The 14,839-nt window shown below is 54.3% G+C and overlaps 2 protein-coding genes across 3 annotated transcripts; both read left to right on the top strand.

Moving 5' to 3' along the window:
• Positions 1 to 1,035: 1,035 nt before the first annotated feature.
• Positions 1,036 to 4,572, top strand: Naprt (nicotinate phosphoribosyltransferase). Of its 2 annotated transcripts, none has more exons than XM_021217160.2 (13): positions 1,036 to 1,489; positions 1,654 to 1,781; positions 1,866 to 1,948; positions 2,063 to 2,193; positions 2,288 to 2,403; positions 2,755 to 2,951; positions 3,026 to 3,166; positions 3,458 to 3,542; positions 3,641 to 3,721; positions 3,840 to 3,942; positions 4,020 to 4,174; positions 4,258 to 4,365; positions 4,468 to 4,572. In XM_021217160.2, the coding sequence occupies exons 1-13, from the start codon at positions 1,264 to 1,266 to the stop codon at positions 4,528 to 4,530; spliced, it is 1,617 nt and encodes a 538-aa protein (XP_021072819.1). In that variant the 5' UTR covers positions 1,036 to 1,263; the 3' UTR covers positions 4,531 to 4,572. The 2 variants fall into 2 exon arrangements, with proteins under 2 accessions (XP_021072819.1, XP_029404011.1); XM_029548151.1 differs by having other exon boundaries at positions 1,053 to 1,489; positions 2,267 to 2,403.
• Positions 4,573 to 7,010: 2,438 nt separating this feature from the next.
• Positions 7,011 to 11,678, top strand: Mroh6 (maestro heat like repeat family member 6). The gene is made up of 14 exons (XM_021216154.1): positions 7,011 to 7,298; positions 7,560 to 7,712; positions 7,875 to 8,029; positions 8,636 to 8,753; positions 8,962 to 9,146; positions 9,239 to 9,376; positions 9,507 to 9,621; positions 9,706 to 9,849; positions 9,930 to 10,103; positions 10,333 to 10,500; positions 10,740 to 10,859; positions 11,060 to 11,162; positions 11,246 to 11,311; positions 11,446 to 11,678. The coding sequence occupies exons 1-14, from the start codon at positions 7,011 to 7,013 to the stop codon at positions 11,676 to 11,678; spliced, it is 2,160 nt and encodes a 719-aa protein (XP_021071813.1).
• The last annotated feature ends 3,161 nt before the right edge of the window (positions 11,679 to 14,839 follow it).

Genomic DNA, 14,839 nt, shown 5'->3' with positions numbered 1-14,839 from the left:
CTGCGGGCTCTGCCTCATACTTGTCCCATACCTGCTCATCTCTTGCCTCTTGTGTTCAAGCTGTTAGGGCCAGAAACAGAATCTATTGGATCCACATTTGTCCACCGTGCCTCTCCTGTCCGGTGTTGTCACCATGTGGAGCACACCTAGACCTAGCCTAACACTCCTCTTCACCCTCCTTACCTCCGGAGGGGCAGTCCTCTTTATGTTCCGGGATGGTTAGAATATGGACAGCCAGCTGTACCGTGTGGAATTTTGTCTGCCCACTCCCCTAAAATTCCTTGTCAGTGCTTGGGTATTGGTGGTCTTGGGACTATAGTGCTTGTGGAATCATGGGAACATCTAAGTTGAGAAGGTATACCAAGCGTGGCTGATTCCTGTCAGTATTATTCATCATGGTCCCTAGTCACCAGAAAACAATGTAGCCCTCCCCCTCAAAAGTTTCAGAGACTTTCCTGTGAGACCTGAACAAAAACTGTCACCTGGGGAAGGATGACGTCGCAGTTAAGAGCATTATTACAGAAGATGGGGTTCATGCCCAGCAACCACATGGAAACTTAAAACCAGCTGTAATGAACTTCAGTTCCAGGATATCTGCTACTCTATTCTGGCCTCTGGGAATTGCTTCTGCCCGGAGTACAAAAACACCTACCCTTTTTTTTGGGGGGGGGGGAATAAATTTTGCTGTATACCCTTGTCTGTTTAGAGAACCACCTACCTCTGCCTTCCCAATGCTGGGGTTGACGTTACTACCACTCTCAGCATAAACTGTCCTAGGGCATTGACCCACTGCAAGCCTGGCTGCTGGCTTGAACAAACATCCCCTATGCCGGTGCTTGGGTTCCCACACACCTGAAAGGCAGCACTGACCTCTAGGAGGCTCTAGTGACCCTGCTCGCAGCTGTAATGTAGCCCTGATCGCTCCTCCCTGATCAGGGGCAAGAGGCCAGGGCAAAGTACATCCTTAGCAAGCGCTCCCGCCCCTTTAAGTTTTAAGTTGCTTTGCCTTTGGTGCCAGTAGTTAAGTTCCAAAACCTAAGAACCATTCTGAGGTGGCTAGTTGGAGTCCAGGAGACGGGGATGGGGGTGTGCCAGTCGCCTATCTTGCTGGTTTGAGTCCCTACAACTACTAGCAGATTAGGCGGCTCGCTCCGCCCACTTCTGCCGGGAAAGGCCCTCCTTCCGCGTGAGTTGGTTCTCTGGACCGGTGCCGTAGGGGGTGGAGTAGGGCGCCATTAGTCGGGAGCCTGTGTACCCCGCGGAATGGAGATGGAGCTGGACGGCGAGGGGCGCATGGTGGTGCGGCCGCTGCTCACTGACCTCTATCAGGCTACCATGGCGCTGGGCTACTGGCGTGCGGGCCGGGCGTGCGAGGCAGCAGAGTTCGAGCTCTTCTTCCGCCACTGCCCGTTCGGAGGCTCCTTCGCCCTTTCCGCCGGCTTGCAGGACTGTATGCGCTTTCTTCGCGCCTTCCGTCTGCGGGATGCAGGTAGTTCCGCGACCGGCACCCGTACTCCTCTGGCTGGAAGAGAACCCCTGTTCCCTCACGAACGAATCTCCTGTACCCTCTCAATGTGCCCCTGACCTCTGATGGGACTTGCACTTGCCTGGCAGAGTCCTCTCCCAGGCTACATGTGTTCTCTATCGCCCCAGATGTGCAGTTCCTGGCTTCAGTGCTACCCCCAGACACTGACCCTGCGTTCTTCGAACACCTTCGAGCCCTTGACTGCTCTGGGGTGACCGTGCGGGCTCTGCCAGAAGGTTCCCTCGCCTTCCCTGGTGTGAGTGCCCTGGGAGCTGTGTGTGTTAGTTAGAGTGGGGTGGCCCAGGAGGTTCCACTGTGGAGCTGATCACTTGCCCCACAGGTGCCGCTCCTGCAGGTGTCTGGGCCTCTTCTTCTGGTACAGCTGCTCGAGACTCCGCTGCTGTGTCTGGTCAGCTACGCTAGGTGAGCGGAGCCCCTGAGAGGTACAGGCAATAGAAGCACTGGGGCTAAGTCCCTCCCACTGGGGGTGACTTTGTGACCCTCCCCTGGGTTCTCATGACTTGTTACTCTCCACAGCCTCGTAGCCACCAATGCTGCTCGGCTTCGCTTGATTGCAGGGCCGGATAAGAAACTACTAGAGATGGGCTTGCGGCGAGCTCAGGGTCCGGACGGGGGCTTCACAGCCTCAATTTACAGCTATCTGGGTGGTGAGGCCTGGGAGAGGCATAGGTTGGGGAACGTGTTGGGGGGGGGGTTCCATCAAATCTCGAGTCCCTTAAGCCTACCTACCTTCTCACCCAGGCTTTGACAGCAGCAGTAACACACTTGCTGGACAACTGAGAGGTGTACCGGTGGCAGGGACCCTGGCCCACTCCTTTGTCACTTCATTTTCGGGTAGTGAGGTACCCCCTAACCCGGTTAGTACTGTTTTGTTTTGTGTCAGGGTCCCATGTAGCCCTGGTTGGGCTTGAATTCCTCATCCTTCTGCTTCTGTCTCAGTGTGTGCTTCCGTGTTGAGCCCGCTTTACTCTAAAAGACAAGATCCTAAAACCAATTCTTTTCCCACCTGGAGTGGGCTGGGCCCTAGGGTGAACTGGGCCCTGCTATATATTCTAACTGGCAAATACTGCCCCGGGCACTTGATCCAAGGCTGCACTAGAAAGCTGGCATCGAATGGTGTCACCTTTGTCGCGAGGCCATGGCATACTGGCCACTCTGGGGCTTTACAGGGAACTCTAGAACCGTCTTTTACCCATCTCTTTCTACAGATGTTGGCTCCAGCTTCTAGTGAGGGCCCCACAGTGGACCTGCCTGCCAGGGTAAATTTGTGGCTGAAGCGTGTGTGCCTCTGCTTGGGGCTAGAGGAGCAGGAGCCACACCCAGGGGAGCGCGCAGCATTTGTGGCCTATGCTCTGGCCTTTCCCCGGGCTTTCCAGGGCCTGCTAGATTCCTACAGTGTACGCAGGTAAGCTGTGAGCACTCTGTCAGGGTGGCCTCGGTAGAGCCACGGAGCCCCTGACCCCCTTGTTTTACATGCAGGAGTGGTCTTCCTAACTTCCTGGCAGTAGCCCTGGCACTGGGGGAGCTGGGCTACAGAGCAGTGGGTGTGAGGCTGGACAGCGGCGACCTGCTTCAGCAGGCTAAGGAGATCCGTGGCATCTTTCGAACTGTTGGTGCCCAGTGAGTTTCCCATGAGGGGCATGGTGTGCCTGTTAGAAACTTCCTGTGAGAGAGAGTCCCAGAGAGATGGAACTCTCTCAACAAGGAAGGTCTCTCCTATAGTGAGACCATGGGCCTATTTCAGGGGCAGCTGAGAGAGTCCCGGGAGGGAGGGGGGAGTAGGATAGGACCACCAGGGGGCTCCTAAGCCATGGCTGAGTAAAGGCATGGCTAATGGGGATGGAAGGAGCAGGGAAAGAGGACACAGTAAATCATGGGCATCTGAGGTGTATGTGAATCCATTACATACAGGTTCCAGATGCCCTGGCTAGAGTCTGTTCCCATTGCAGTCAGCAACAACATTGATGAGAAGGAGCTGATGAGACTGGCCCAGAAGGTAAGAGTGGAAGAGGGACAGGTGGTGGATTGTCTAGATAGCCCTGGCACCCTAGAGGTGGCAGTGTGGCTCAGTGTCACTGTCACTTCTCCCCACAGGGCAGTGAGGTGAATGTCATTGGCATTGGCACCAGTGTGGTCACTTGTCCCAAACAGCCTTCTATGGGCTGTGTCTACAAGGTAAAGACAATGTTTGGCCCCAGGTGGGATGGAGTCTGGAAGACCGTGGGGGCGGTAGGGGATTGGGGGGGCGGTAGGGGACAGGGGGTGCAGCTATCCAAACACCCTGTCATTTCAGCTGGTGTCTGTAGGAGGCCAGCCTCGAATCAAGCTGACAGAGGACCCTGAGAAACAAACACTGCCAGGGAGCAAGGCTGCCTTCCGGTTCTTAGGCCCTGATGGTGATTTCCCACTCTCCCTCCTTTGTCCTTCTTCAGGTCTCCCGTCCCTCTGACATGTTTTCTTGCCTCTTACACAGGGTCTTTGCTACTGGACCTACTGCAGTTGGCAGAAGAGCCCCCACCCAAGGCTGGGCAGGAACTGAGGGTTTGGCCTCGGGGGGCCCAGGAGCCCTGCACTGTGAAGCCAGCCCAGGTGGAGCCATTGCTGCGACTCTGCCTGCAACAGGGACAGGTGACAGCTGCAGCCCTCACCTGCGCCTTCACTTCAGCCGAGCTCTGATCCGGAGCTCCATCTTCTCTTCCTCTCCCTTGCAGCTGTGTGAGCCACTGCCGTCTCTGGATGAGTCCAGGCGCTTTGCCCAGCAGTCCCTGAGCCGCCTCCGCCCTGCACATAAGCAGCTGCAGAGCCCTGCAGTGTATCCGGTAGGACTATGGGTGGCCTGCCCTGTGTGTCCTGTGTGCCCCACCCCCCCCCCACCCCGCTTCCCAGCTCCAGCTGCCCATCTCCCCTTCCTCTCTCTGCAGGTCGCACTGTCCGAGAGGCTTCGGGCACTGGTGAACAGTCTGAGTACTCGAGGTCCCCTGTGAAAAAAAAAAAAAATCACAAATAACACCGCTCTGTTCCCACCACTTGTCAGCCATGTGTCGTTAGTTCACAGATTTCTGCAACTCACTTGGGACTTCCAGGGCTGGGCTGGAGGCGCAGACCCAGTGAATGGAAAAAAAGAAATAGGAAGGAAAGGAGAGGGCATGACTGCCCCTTGGTAGGGTGGAGGAGTTTATTATAGATAGATAGGAGAGCATAGCCAGAGGCAGACACATCTGGAAGTCATGACCCTGAACCAATTGGGGGTGGGGTGGGGAAGAGCACAGGAAATACAGCATCCAGGAGGCCAAAGGTACGAAAGGAGAGCCAGTGACCCCAATACCTGGAGTATATAGGGAAGAGCCTCTGGGGGAAGGGCAGCCCAGCCCCTGGGCTGGAGAGTTCCTGGTGGAGGATGGGATATGCCAGCCACACCCTGTATGAGGTAGAGACTGGGGGATGCTTAGAGACCTGGAGGCCAGGTCTGCTTTGATATGTTAAATAGGCATCTCTTCTGCTTGCTCTGGGTTTGAAACTTTTTTTTTTTTTTTTTTTTTTTTTTTTTTTTTTTTTTTGAGACAGGGTTTCTCTGTGTAGCCCTGGCTGTCCTGGAACTCACTTTGTAGACCAGGCTGGCCTCGAACTCAGAAATTTGCCTGCCTCTGCCTCCTGAGTGCTGGGATTAAAGGCGTGTGCCACCACCGCCCGGCCTGGGTTTGAAACTTAACACCCAACTTGTATGAAGGTAGCCACAGGTCTGGGCTGTGGGTACCTGGTCTGACTGGAACCTCCGAGGCACAAGAGGAGGGAGGGTTTATCTGTATCTGTGTTTTGAGGATGTTATCATGAAAGCCCTCACCTACTACTAGAAGTAGGTAGGGAGGTTCTGAGGTTGAGATGGGTGTCAGAGTCTAATCCTGGCCCCAGGCACTTGTATCTGCTAAGGGCAATGTGCCTATGTCAGGCATCCCAAGCCGGCCAGCCCCGCCTGATGTATCATCTATTGTAGGCCTTGTGGCGGTTGGGTCTCAGTTTCTGACCCAGAAACCGAGGAAGGAGGAGGAGATTTAAAAAGCTGAGGATCCAAGGAGCTGTCTCAGTGAGGGCTGGAGCTGTCTGGGTACAGCAAGCTAGGCAAGACTCTGGAAGAACTGCTCCAGAGACAGGTGGAGTGTCTTAGCATTGTTGTGAAGAGATGCCATGGCTGTGGCGACCGACTCTTGTCAAAGAAAGCAGTTAACTGGGGGCTTTCCTACAGTTTCAGAGGTTAGTCCACGATCAATGATCATCATGGTAGGGACCATGGTGGCATACATGCAGGCACGGTAATGGTGACGTAGGGGAGAGTTCTACATTCCGAAAGAGACCCTAGTCTTGGCATGTGCTTTTGAAACCTCAAAGCCCACCCCTGTGACACACTTCCTTCAAGAAGGCCACACCTCCTAGATCCTAATCTTCAAATAGCGCCACTCCCTGGTGACTAAGCGTTCGTTCAAATGCATGAGCCTATGGGAGCCATTCTTAATTCAAATCACCACAGGGTGTTCAAGGCTTGGTGGGAGGCAGAGTTGGGTAGCTTGGGTAGCCTGGGGTCTAGGAGCTGAAGAGCGTGAATGCTCACTGCTTGGAATACTTCCCCGTGCACTTCCGCCTGGAGTAGTCTGTCAGACTCGTTCATCCAGCTTCCCTGGCTTAGCGCTGGGCAGTGCCAGTAGTGTGGTTGGGTGGTGAGTGGGGATTTAGGGTAGAGGTTGGGCCAGCCCTGGGGAGCACGAACCTGGAAAGGAAGACAACTGGGCGAACAGTATACATACACACTGCCTACGCAGACACAGGGAAAACAGTCTCAGAGAAGGAGGGGCTGGACATACAGGGCATGAGACCACCTCGGGACTGGCATGAGACCACCTCGGGACTGGCAAGGACGCAGAGGAGCCCACATCAACAATAGTGGGCACTTGCAAACGTACTTGGGAGGCATCACCTGCCTCACCTCATTTGCTCCACACCCCAAGTGTTTCAAGTTCAGGGAGGATGACAGTACCTGACCACGCCCGTTCCTAGGATATTTGGCTATGTGGTCTAGCCCAGCCCCTGACCCTGCTGGGCTTCCTCGGAATGATCTAAAACTGCCCTGGAGCCCTCCCCCAGGCATGAGGGGGACGGGCAGTTGGTTTAAAGACCTTTCTCTCCTTCATGATAGTCCATGATCTTCCATGAACACTGGTGGGCAGGGCCAGACTATGCAGTGGCCATGTCCCACTTGCTCCAGCAGCCTGGGCAGATACCTTTCACAAGCCCATGCTAGGATATCTCTGTGATTGGACAGCCAATCACTGGCACAGGCTCAGACTCGCATGTACCTACGTCTATGCCCACGCCACCACGCCTGTCTGTGGGCCCGCCCGGGGCCTGATTCTAGGTCACGTCTGGACACAACTTCACTGGAAGTGTGGTGGCAGGTGCCGCTGGTAGGAACACTATGGCTGGGGGGGTGTGGGGTCGGGGCCGGGACGGCCCTGTGGGCTCCCTAACTCTGACGGCTCTAGCGGAAGGAATCCGAGCAAACCAGGGGCAGCCTGTAGGACCCTCTTCTACAGGCCCTGAGGCTGAGCCCCAGGAACTTAGGCCGGAGCCTGAGCCCTATATTCAAACACTCACCCCTGCCTTTGAGGCCCAGCCTGGGAATGAAGTGGTTGCCCCCACAGCTGGTAGCGAGATCTATTACCCACACAATGCCCAGGAGCCAGCCCCCGAGAGACCGTACCAGGTGAGTAAGAGGGCAGATGCTGAATGATGCAAGGTTTGGCTGTTCACTTGGACGCTAGAAAGACAAGAAGTACAGGTGGCGGAGTGGTGGTGGGGGGAGTGAGAGGCAGCATTGGGGAGTCCTGAGGGTAAACGGATGGAAAAGATCATAGGGGAGGAGGGTTTGTCGCCCTGTGAGGCATGGGAAGACTGGGGGACTAGGGAGGATAGTTGAGATCGGCTTGGGGACTTCAGGACTCCACGTTTCGTTCTTCCTTCATAGGTGTCTCAGTATTCCTGGGAAGAAGGGACACTTGCAGACCTTGCGTTGTATACAGCTGCGTGTCTGGAGGAAGCTGGCTATGCCGGGACCCAGACAACAGCGCTCACTCTGTCCTCAGCCCTGGAAGCCCGTGGGCAGCGGCTGGAGGACCAGGTTAGCATCCCCATCCAGAGAATCCTGCAAGCTTCCCTTCAACCTCGACCACACTCCCCCTAAAGGCTGCTCTTAACTGAGTGTAGGTGGGTGCGGTGCTGGCAAGAGTTTCCTTTCGAGGTCCTGGGGGTCTAACGACTGATGTTTGTTCCTTTTACCCAGGTCCACGGTCTGGTGCGTGGGCTGTTGGCACAGGTGCCTAGCCTGGCAGAAGGGAGACCCCGGAGGGCAGCCCTACGGGTGCTGAGCGCACTGGCTCTGGAACATGCGCAGGACGTGGTGTGTGCGCTGCTACCCAGTTCGCTACCCCCGGACCGGTAACCCTCCCCGCCCAGCCGCGCTACGCTGCCCCACGCGGCTTCCTTCCCCCTTCCCGCTTGATTGCTTGGTCATAGGATCTGGTTCCTGCAGTACCGGGCAGTAAGGGAGCAGGGCCCCGGAAATCCCCGGAAATCCCCTCCCCTCGACTTCTGCTGGTGTTACAAACCATCCCTGGGTTTAGTTTAACTCTTACACTCTTCTCTCTCTCCTCTCCTTTCCCTCCACCCCCTGCTTTTTTACCTGAAGATGTGGGCGGCATAAGTAAGCACGGTGGCTTGAGCACCTAGAAGCCTATAGCTCGTCGGGTCATTTACCCTAAAATTTACTTTTGGTTAATTCTTTACAATAATTTAAAAAAATAAAAAAAAAGAATGTAAGGTCTGTTTCCCAGTAGCTGACACAACAGGGCTCGGTGTAGTCCAGAGGGCTGCTGATCTCTGGGGCTGGCTCTGTTGTCGTCTGCGTTTGTTTTCTCTGGGATATGGGATGATGGGAGGGTAAAGAATGGTTTGCTTCTGGAGCCTTTTTCTAGAGGTCGTAGTGGTGGGCTTTCCTGAGGATTCTTCGCAGCTCCTCTTCACTACATGGTCCATCACCCCCAGGGCAGCTTCTGAGCTGTGGCGAAGCCTAAGTCGGAACCAGCGAGTAAACGGGCAGGTGCTGGTGCAACTGCTGTGGGCACTGAAGGGTGCGGCGGCTCCCGAGTCTGAGGCCCTGGCAGTAAGTGGCTCCAGCAAGAGCCATCAGGGGGCGTGGCCTGGACACGGGGCGTGGTCTATACATAGGGGCGTGGCCTGGCCACAAGCAGCCAAAGAGTAGCCCTGTACTGGTAGGACTACAGATTAGGTCTAGAGATACACTTGTCTGGGATATCCTGGACACATCCAAAATTGGCAGAATTCCAAGGGTGGGCTTACTTGATCTACAGGCCACCCGCGCTCTTGGAGAGATGTTGGCCGTCTCTGGCTGCGTGGGAGCCACTCGAGGCTTCTACCCTCACCTGCTGTTAGCACTGGTCACACAGCTGCATGAGCTGGCTCAAGGTGCTCATTCCCCCGACAGCCCTAAGGTTTGGGAGCCTTCTCACCGAGGGCCACCTCACAGCCACGCCAGGTGAGAGAAGGTAGCCTGGGACACTGAGCGGTGGAACAGACCTCCCTCGCCCTCACTGGCCACTGCTCAACTGTTCCGCACCGCACCTCCAGCTGCACAGTGGAGGCCTTAAAGGCCCTGCTCACAGGGGATGGTGGCCGAATGGTGGTCACATGTATGGAGCAAGCAGGAGGCTGGAGGAGACTGGTAGGAGCCCACACGCACCTGGAGGGTGTCCTGCTGCTGGCCAGGTGAGGAGGCACCCCAGGACAGCACAACAGGAGAAGGCTCCCTGCTGGCCAGGTGCGATGGTGGCATGGGGGTGGGGGTGGGGATGAGCCCTCCCAAGCGGAAGAAGAACCCCCTTCTCCTCAACTTCAGTGCCATGGTGGCGCATGCTGATCACCATCTGCGAGGCCTTTTTGCAGACTTGCTCCCTCGGCTACGAAGCGCCAACAACCCGCAACGCCTCACCGCTATGGCCTTCTTTACTGGGGTGAGCCTGCTTCCCAGAACGGTAGTGAGGGGTGACTGCCTGCTCACACACAGAGATATGTTGACTCTGTGCCCCTTTGCTTAGCTGTTGCAGAGTCAGTCCACTGCGCGGCTCTTACGTGAGGAAGTCATCCTGGAGCGCCTTCGAACTTGGCAGGGTGACCCAGAGCCCACCGTGCGCTGGCTAGGCCTACTTGGCCTTGGCAACCTTGCAATGAATCGTGGGAAGGTGCCGACCTGGAAGGTGCTGGGAGAGGTGGATGCTAGGTAGAGTCTGGAAAGGTCCAGCCACAAGTCCTGTCTTTACAGATAAGGCACGTGAGCACGTTGCTGCCAGTACTCCTAAGAGCACTGGGCGAAGGTGACGTGCGGCTCGTGGGTGCTGCGCTTGGCGCGCTGCGGAGAGTACTGCTGCAGCCCGGAGCACCCGTGAGACTCCTCAGCTCCGAGCTGCGACCACGTCTCCCACCGCTGCTGGATGATGTGAGCAAAATCCTACCCTGTGGTCCCACTGCGTCCCCCTTGGAATTGTCCACAGACACTCACTCCTACCCACGGGCTCTGCCTACGTTCCCCTGTTCCCCTCCCAGTTGCCTGTGGACCTGCCACCAGATTAAGGTCTAACCTGTAGCCCTGATCAGGCCTCATCCCTCCTTCCTCTGATTTCTTCCACTCTTGCTTCGTTGAGCTCTGACTGTATTTTCACACGAAGGCTCGGGACTCGGTCCGCGCTTCGGCAGTGGGGCTCCTTGGAACACTGGTGCGGCGGGGCCAGCGGGGGCTCCGGTTGGGGCTTCGGGGACCCCTGCGGAAATTGGTGCTGCAGAGTCTGGTACCTCTGTTGCTGCGCCTACATGACTCGAGTCAGGATGCTGCTGAGGTCAGTGTTGTGTCCCATATCTGACTCATCCAATACCTTTCCTACCTTGTGGCCTCTCTGAAGGTTTCACACTAGCGACAAGAATCTCAAGGACCTTTAGGTCCAGGTCTTCACTTGGGCACCTCACCCTGGGCTCTGCCAACCTTTTTTTTTTTTTTTTTTTTGGCCACCACCTTCCCTTTCTTTCCATCACTTGCCATCTCCTGGCCACCGAACCTTGCTTTCTTCCTCCATTCCAGAGCTCAGAGTGGACACTAGCCCGCTGTAATCAGGCCCTTCGATGGGGCCTGCTGGAGGAGATGGTTACGGTGGCTCACTACGACAGCCCCGAGGCTCTCAGCCGCGTCTGCCACTGCCTGGTTAGTAGAGAAAGCACCAGGGCATAGTCAGCCGCTCGCTTGTCCTAGGAGTCTATAGTCCACTCTCCCTCAAAACAGAGTCTCCACCTACGCTAAGCATGACCACTGGTCCACACAGCCTTTGTTTATCTTACCTGCTCCAGCCCCTTCTCCACGAAGGACTGATACTTCCGTCCGGTCACGAGCATTTGTGTTCCTAGGTTCAGCGATATCCAAACCACGTTCAACACTTCCTGAGTCAGACCCAGGGTTACCTGCGGAGCCCACAGGACCCCTTGCGCAGGGCAGCCACTGTGCTAATAGGTGAGGCCAACTTACCCACTTAGGGCTCTGAGAGCAGGGACAACCTTTTCTAGGGCTGGGCCAGACCTCGCTGCTTTGTACAGGTTTCCTGGTCTATCATACGAGGCCCAAAGGAATCAGTCAGGACCTGTTGGACTCTCTGTTCCAGGGTGAGAACTAGATCTAACATGGGATAGAGTGCTGGAGAGGTGGAGGGTTCTGGGGAGGAGTCTACAGGGCAGAATGGATGAGGGCGGACCCCCGGGCTCCTCTCCCACTCAGCTTGAGTTGCCCCTTTGTGTAGACCTAGGACAGCTGCAGGGCGACCCGGAGTCTGCGGTTTCCTCGGCAGCGCACGTGTCTGCCCAGCAGGTGGCGCTGCTTGCCCGGGCGCAGGTCCAAACACGCAGCCCCAACCTCTTCCGTGTCGTCCGCCGGCACCATTCATACCCTACAAGGCCCCATCCACTCTATGATGATAGTCCATTCCTACGCCGGAGCCTTGCTGGCCGATGGAGCTGCCTCGAACCTCATTGAGCCAGACCCGGTATCCAGATTTGTGGGCGCTATCCACACTGTCGCCAGACCCCACTATAGCAGATCTGCAGAAGAGGCCTTACTGAAAGGGTCACTGTGGGCCTGGTGCTGGCCACTGGTGCCCCTCGCCCTGTAACTATTTTCTATGGGCCCACGACGTGAAAACTGTGTCGCAGATGGCACATTCTACCTCAAGTGCCTTTTATACTCTTGGTCTATTTATTCTTGCCAGGCCAGTCTGTCCACTCTCTGGAGTGTACCCTTCCTAGGACTCTGTCTAGTCAGAGTCCTATCTGTCGTGACCTTCCTAGTTACATCAGTAATCCAGCTCTCCTGACTCTCCCTGCCTCTATTCCCTACTGCTGTTTCTGGCTTATGTGCCCTTTATTCAAGAGGGATTGACCTGTTTGTTCCTACTCCTTTGGATAATCAGTCCATTTCCTATCCCCACTCTTGTCAGTGCCCACCCACATAATGGTGTTTTCTAGAAGGTATCTCTAACATCCGTTCATGCTGGAGAGCCCAAGCCAGGATTACACCCCGGGGTTGAAGTATGGAAGCAAGCACTCCACACCCGCCAGACTGTGAATGGATATGTCATTACCCAGTGCCTTGTCCAGGGCTTTACTGGGATGGCATAGCTGGATAGACAGGAAGAGTCGGCCACGGGGGGGTGGGGTGGGGGGGGTGACCCCACCCCTCCAGGCACTGGCAGAGGCAGCTTCCTCCACACAGAATGGTTACCATGGCTTCAGAGAGGCCTGCTCACAAACACAGGGTATGCACCATGTGGTGATGAGTGGGGGTCTCTTGGGGACAAGCATGGGGTCCCCTTTGACATTTGCTTCCCTAGCACCTACATGGAAGGTGTTTAAAATCAACATGACAACATGGCAGGGCTTGAACGTCTGGCTGAGAAACTGGTTGTGACGAGCTGGGCCTGGCACAAGGTCTAGCTTGGCTGGAGGTTCGCAAACCAGTTTGCAGCAAGACCAAAGTCAGGCTAGGGCAATGGATAGCTCAGTGATTCAAGGCACCTGTCTGTCTTACAGAGGACAGGCTTCTACCCCCTGCATCCACAAGGTGGCTAGCAACTCTCTGTAACTCCAGTTCTAGGGAGCCTGAGGCCCTCTTTTGGCTTCCACAGGTAGTACATGCACGTGGTGCATAGACATTTAGGCAAAATACCCATATGCATAAAATAAAAATACTCCCTCCCCTCCCTTTTTAGGGCTAATATCAGCCTGAGGGCAGGACTCAAATTCCAGTAGCTTAGGGCAAACGCTGGTCAGGGCCTGAAGGGGTTCACCTTATGGCAGAGAAACTGCCAAAATGGTTTGGGTCATAACCCTAACAGGACCGGAGGTGATGGCACAGCTGAGACAGAATCATAAATTCAAGCCAGCCTGGGCAATTTGGTGAGACCTTGTGTGGTAGTTTGAATATGCTTGGGTCGGAGAGCGGCATATTAGGAGGTATGGACTTGTTGGGGTGGGTGTGGCCTTGTTGGAGGAAGTGTGACACTGTGGGGGTGGGCTTTGAGACCTTCCTCCTAGCTGCCTGAAAACAGTCTGCTCTTGGCCTTCTTTGGATGAAGATATAGGATTCTCAGTTCCTTTAGCACCATGCCTGCCTGGACACTGCCATGCTTCCTGCCTTGATGATAATGAATTGAACCTCAGAACCTGTAAGGCAGCCTCAATTAAATGTTGTCCTTTATAAGAGTTCCTGGTCATGGTGTCTCTTCATGGCAGTAAAACCCTAAGACAGAAGTTGGCACCAGGGACCATTGCTATGATGGGCCCCACCACGTTTTTGTTTGGAGGAATATGGATTTGGGGACTTTAGGTTTGGGCAATAGTGGAATGCTTAAAGCAGGGTTTAATGGACCGTCCTAGGAGAAATATGGAAGATGCTGATGCTGAGAACGATTTAACTGTGCAGACCTGGCCCGATAGATTTTAATGGAGAAGAACGTTAGTATGTGGCCTAGAAACTGTTTTTGAGATATTTTGGTAAAGAATGTGGCAGCTTTTGCCATTGTCTGAAGAGTCTGCCTGAGGGTAAGGTGAAGAGGTTTTAAATACTTGCATTGACGAAGAAAGTCTCAAAAACAGCCTGGTATAGATTCTGTTTCATGGTTACTAATGTTCACTCTTTTTCTTGTTGTTGTTTGTTTTTCTTTTTCTTTTTCACTTTCTTTTTCTTTTCTCTTTTGGTTTTTCGAGACAGGGTTTCTCTGGCTGTCCTGAATTCATTCTGTAGACCAGGCTGGCCTCAAACTCAGAAATCCACCTGCCTCTGACTCTCAAGTGTTGGGATTAAAGGCGAGTTCCACCACTGCCCAGCCCAGGATTCAGTTCTATTTCACTTCCTGCTGCATCTTTATTACTTGAACTATACATTTATATTTTTCCTTTCTCAGTTTGCTCCTTTTTATTAAGACACTCCTCATACCAGCGAATCCGGGTCATGTTAGGTCTTATTGCCTGGATTGTCTTTATTTGGACTTTTAATCTGGAATGAGCTACACTCCAGAAACGGAGGGCGCAACTATGATCCAGATCTTGAGACCAGAAGACACAGGGATTTTGATCTGGAACTTGAGGCACAGTGGCCGTGAAAAGTGTAGTATTGATAATTTAATAAACCCTGGTGCAGGGTTGCTACCCGACTCAATGGTTATGCTCCCAAATGGAAGACACACACCCAGCCTTTACATTTTAATATGCCTCAAGAGCACAATAGCTGGGCAACTGCCTAACCTTCATGTTGTTAGAATCTATTCAGCCAGTAATTCCGAGTTACTACTTACTAACTTCTGTGTTCCACCATGGCTGCTCCGGGCCACGTTCTCTTGGTCCCTTTACATGGCAGCTCTGCCTCTCTGTCTCTGGCATGGCTTCTCGCCTTCTCCCTGCCTGTCTTTGAGACCCCAAGCTCAGGAAAATCTAAAACCCCTCCTCCTTCTCTTCTCGCCTGCTATTGGCTGCTGGCATCTATTTTTTTTTTTTTTTGATTCAGAACCTTGTTTATTTAAATGTTTTCTTCATGCTCCAATACAACCTTTCAGAATCAATCAAATACATAATATCAATAGGTTTCCTCAAAATTCAAGACTCACAGCCACAGTTCTAAACCTGACTAGGACAGCCGCAGTA

The sequence above is a fragment of the Mus pahari genome, chromosome 17 (assembly GCF_900095145.1).
Source record: "Mus pahari chromosome 17, PAHARI_EIJ_v1.1, whole genome shotgun sequence".
Taxonomy (NCBI): Eukaryota; Metazoa; Chordata; class Mammalia; order Rodentia; family Muridae; genus Mus; species Mus pahari.
The sequence above is the reverse complement of the archived record's forward strand: the minus strand, read 5'-3'. Positions and strand labels throughout refer to the sequence as shown.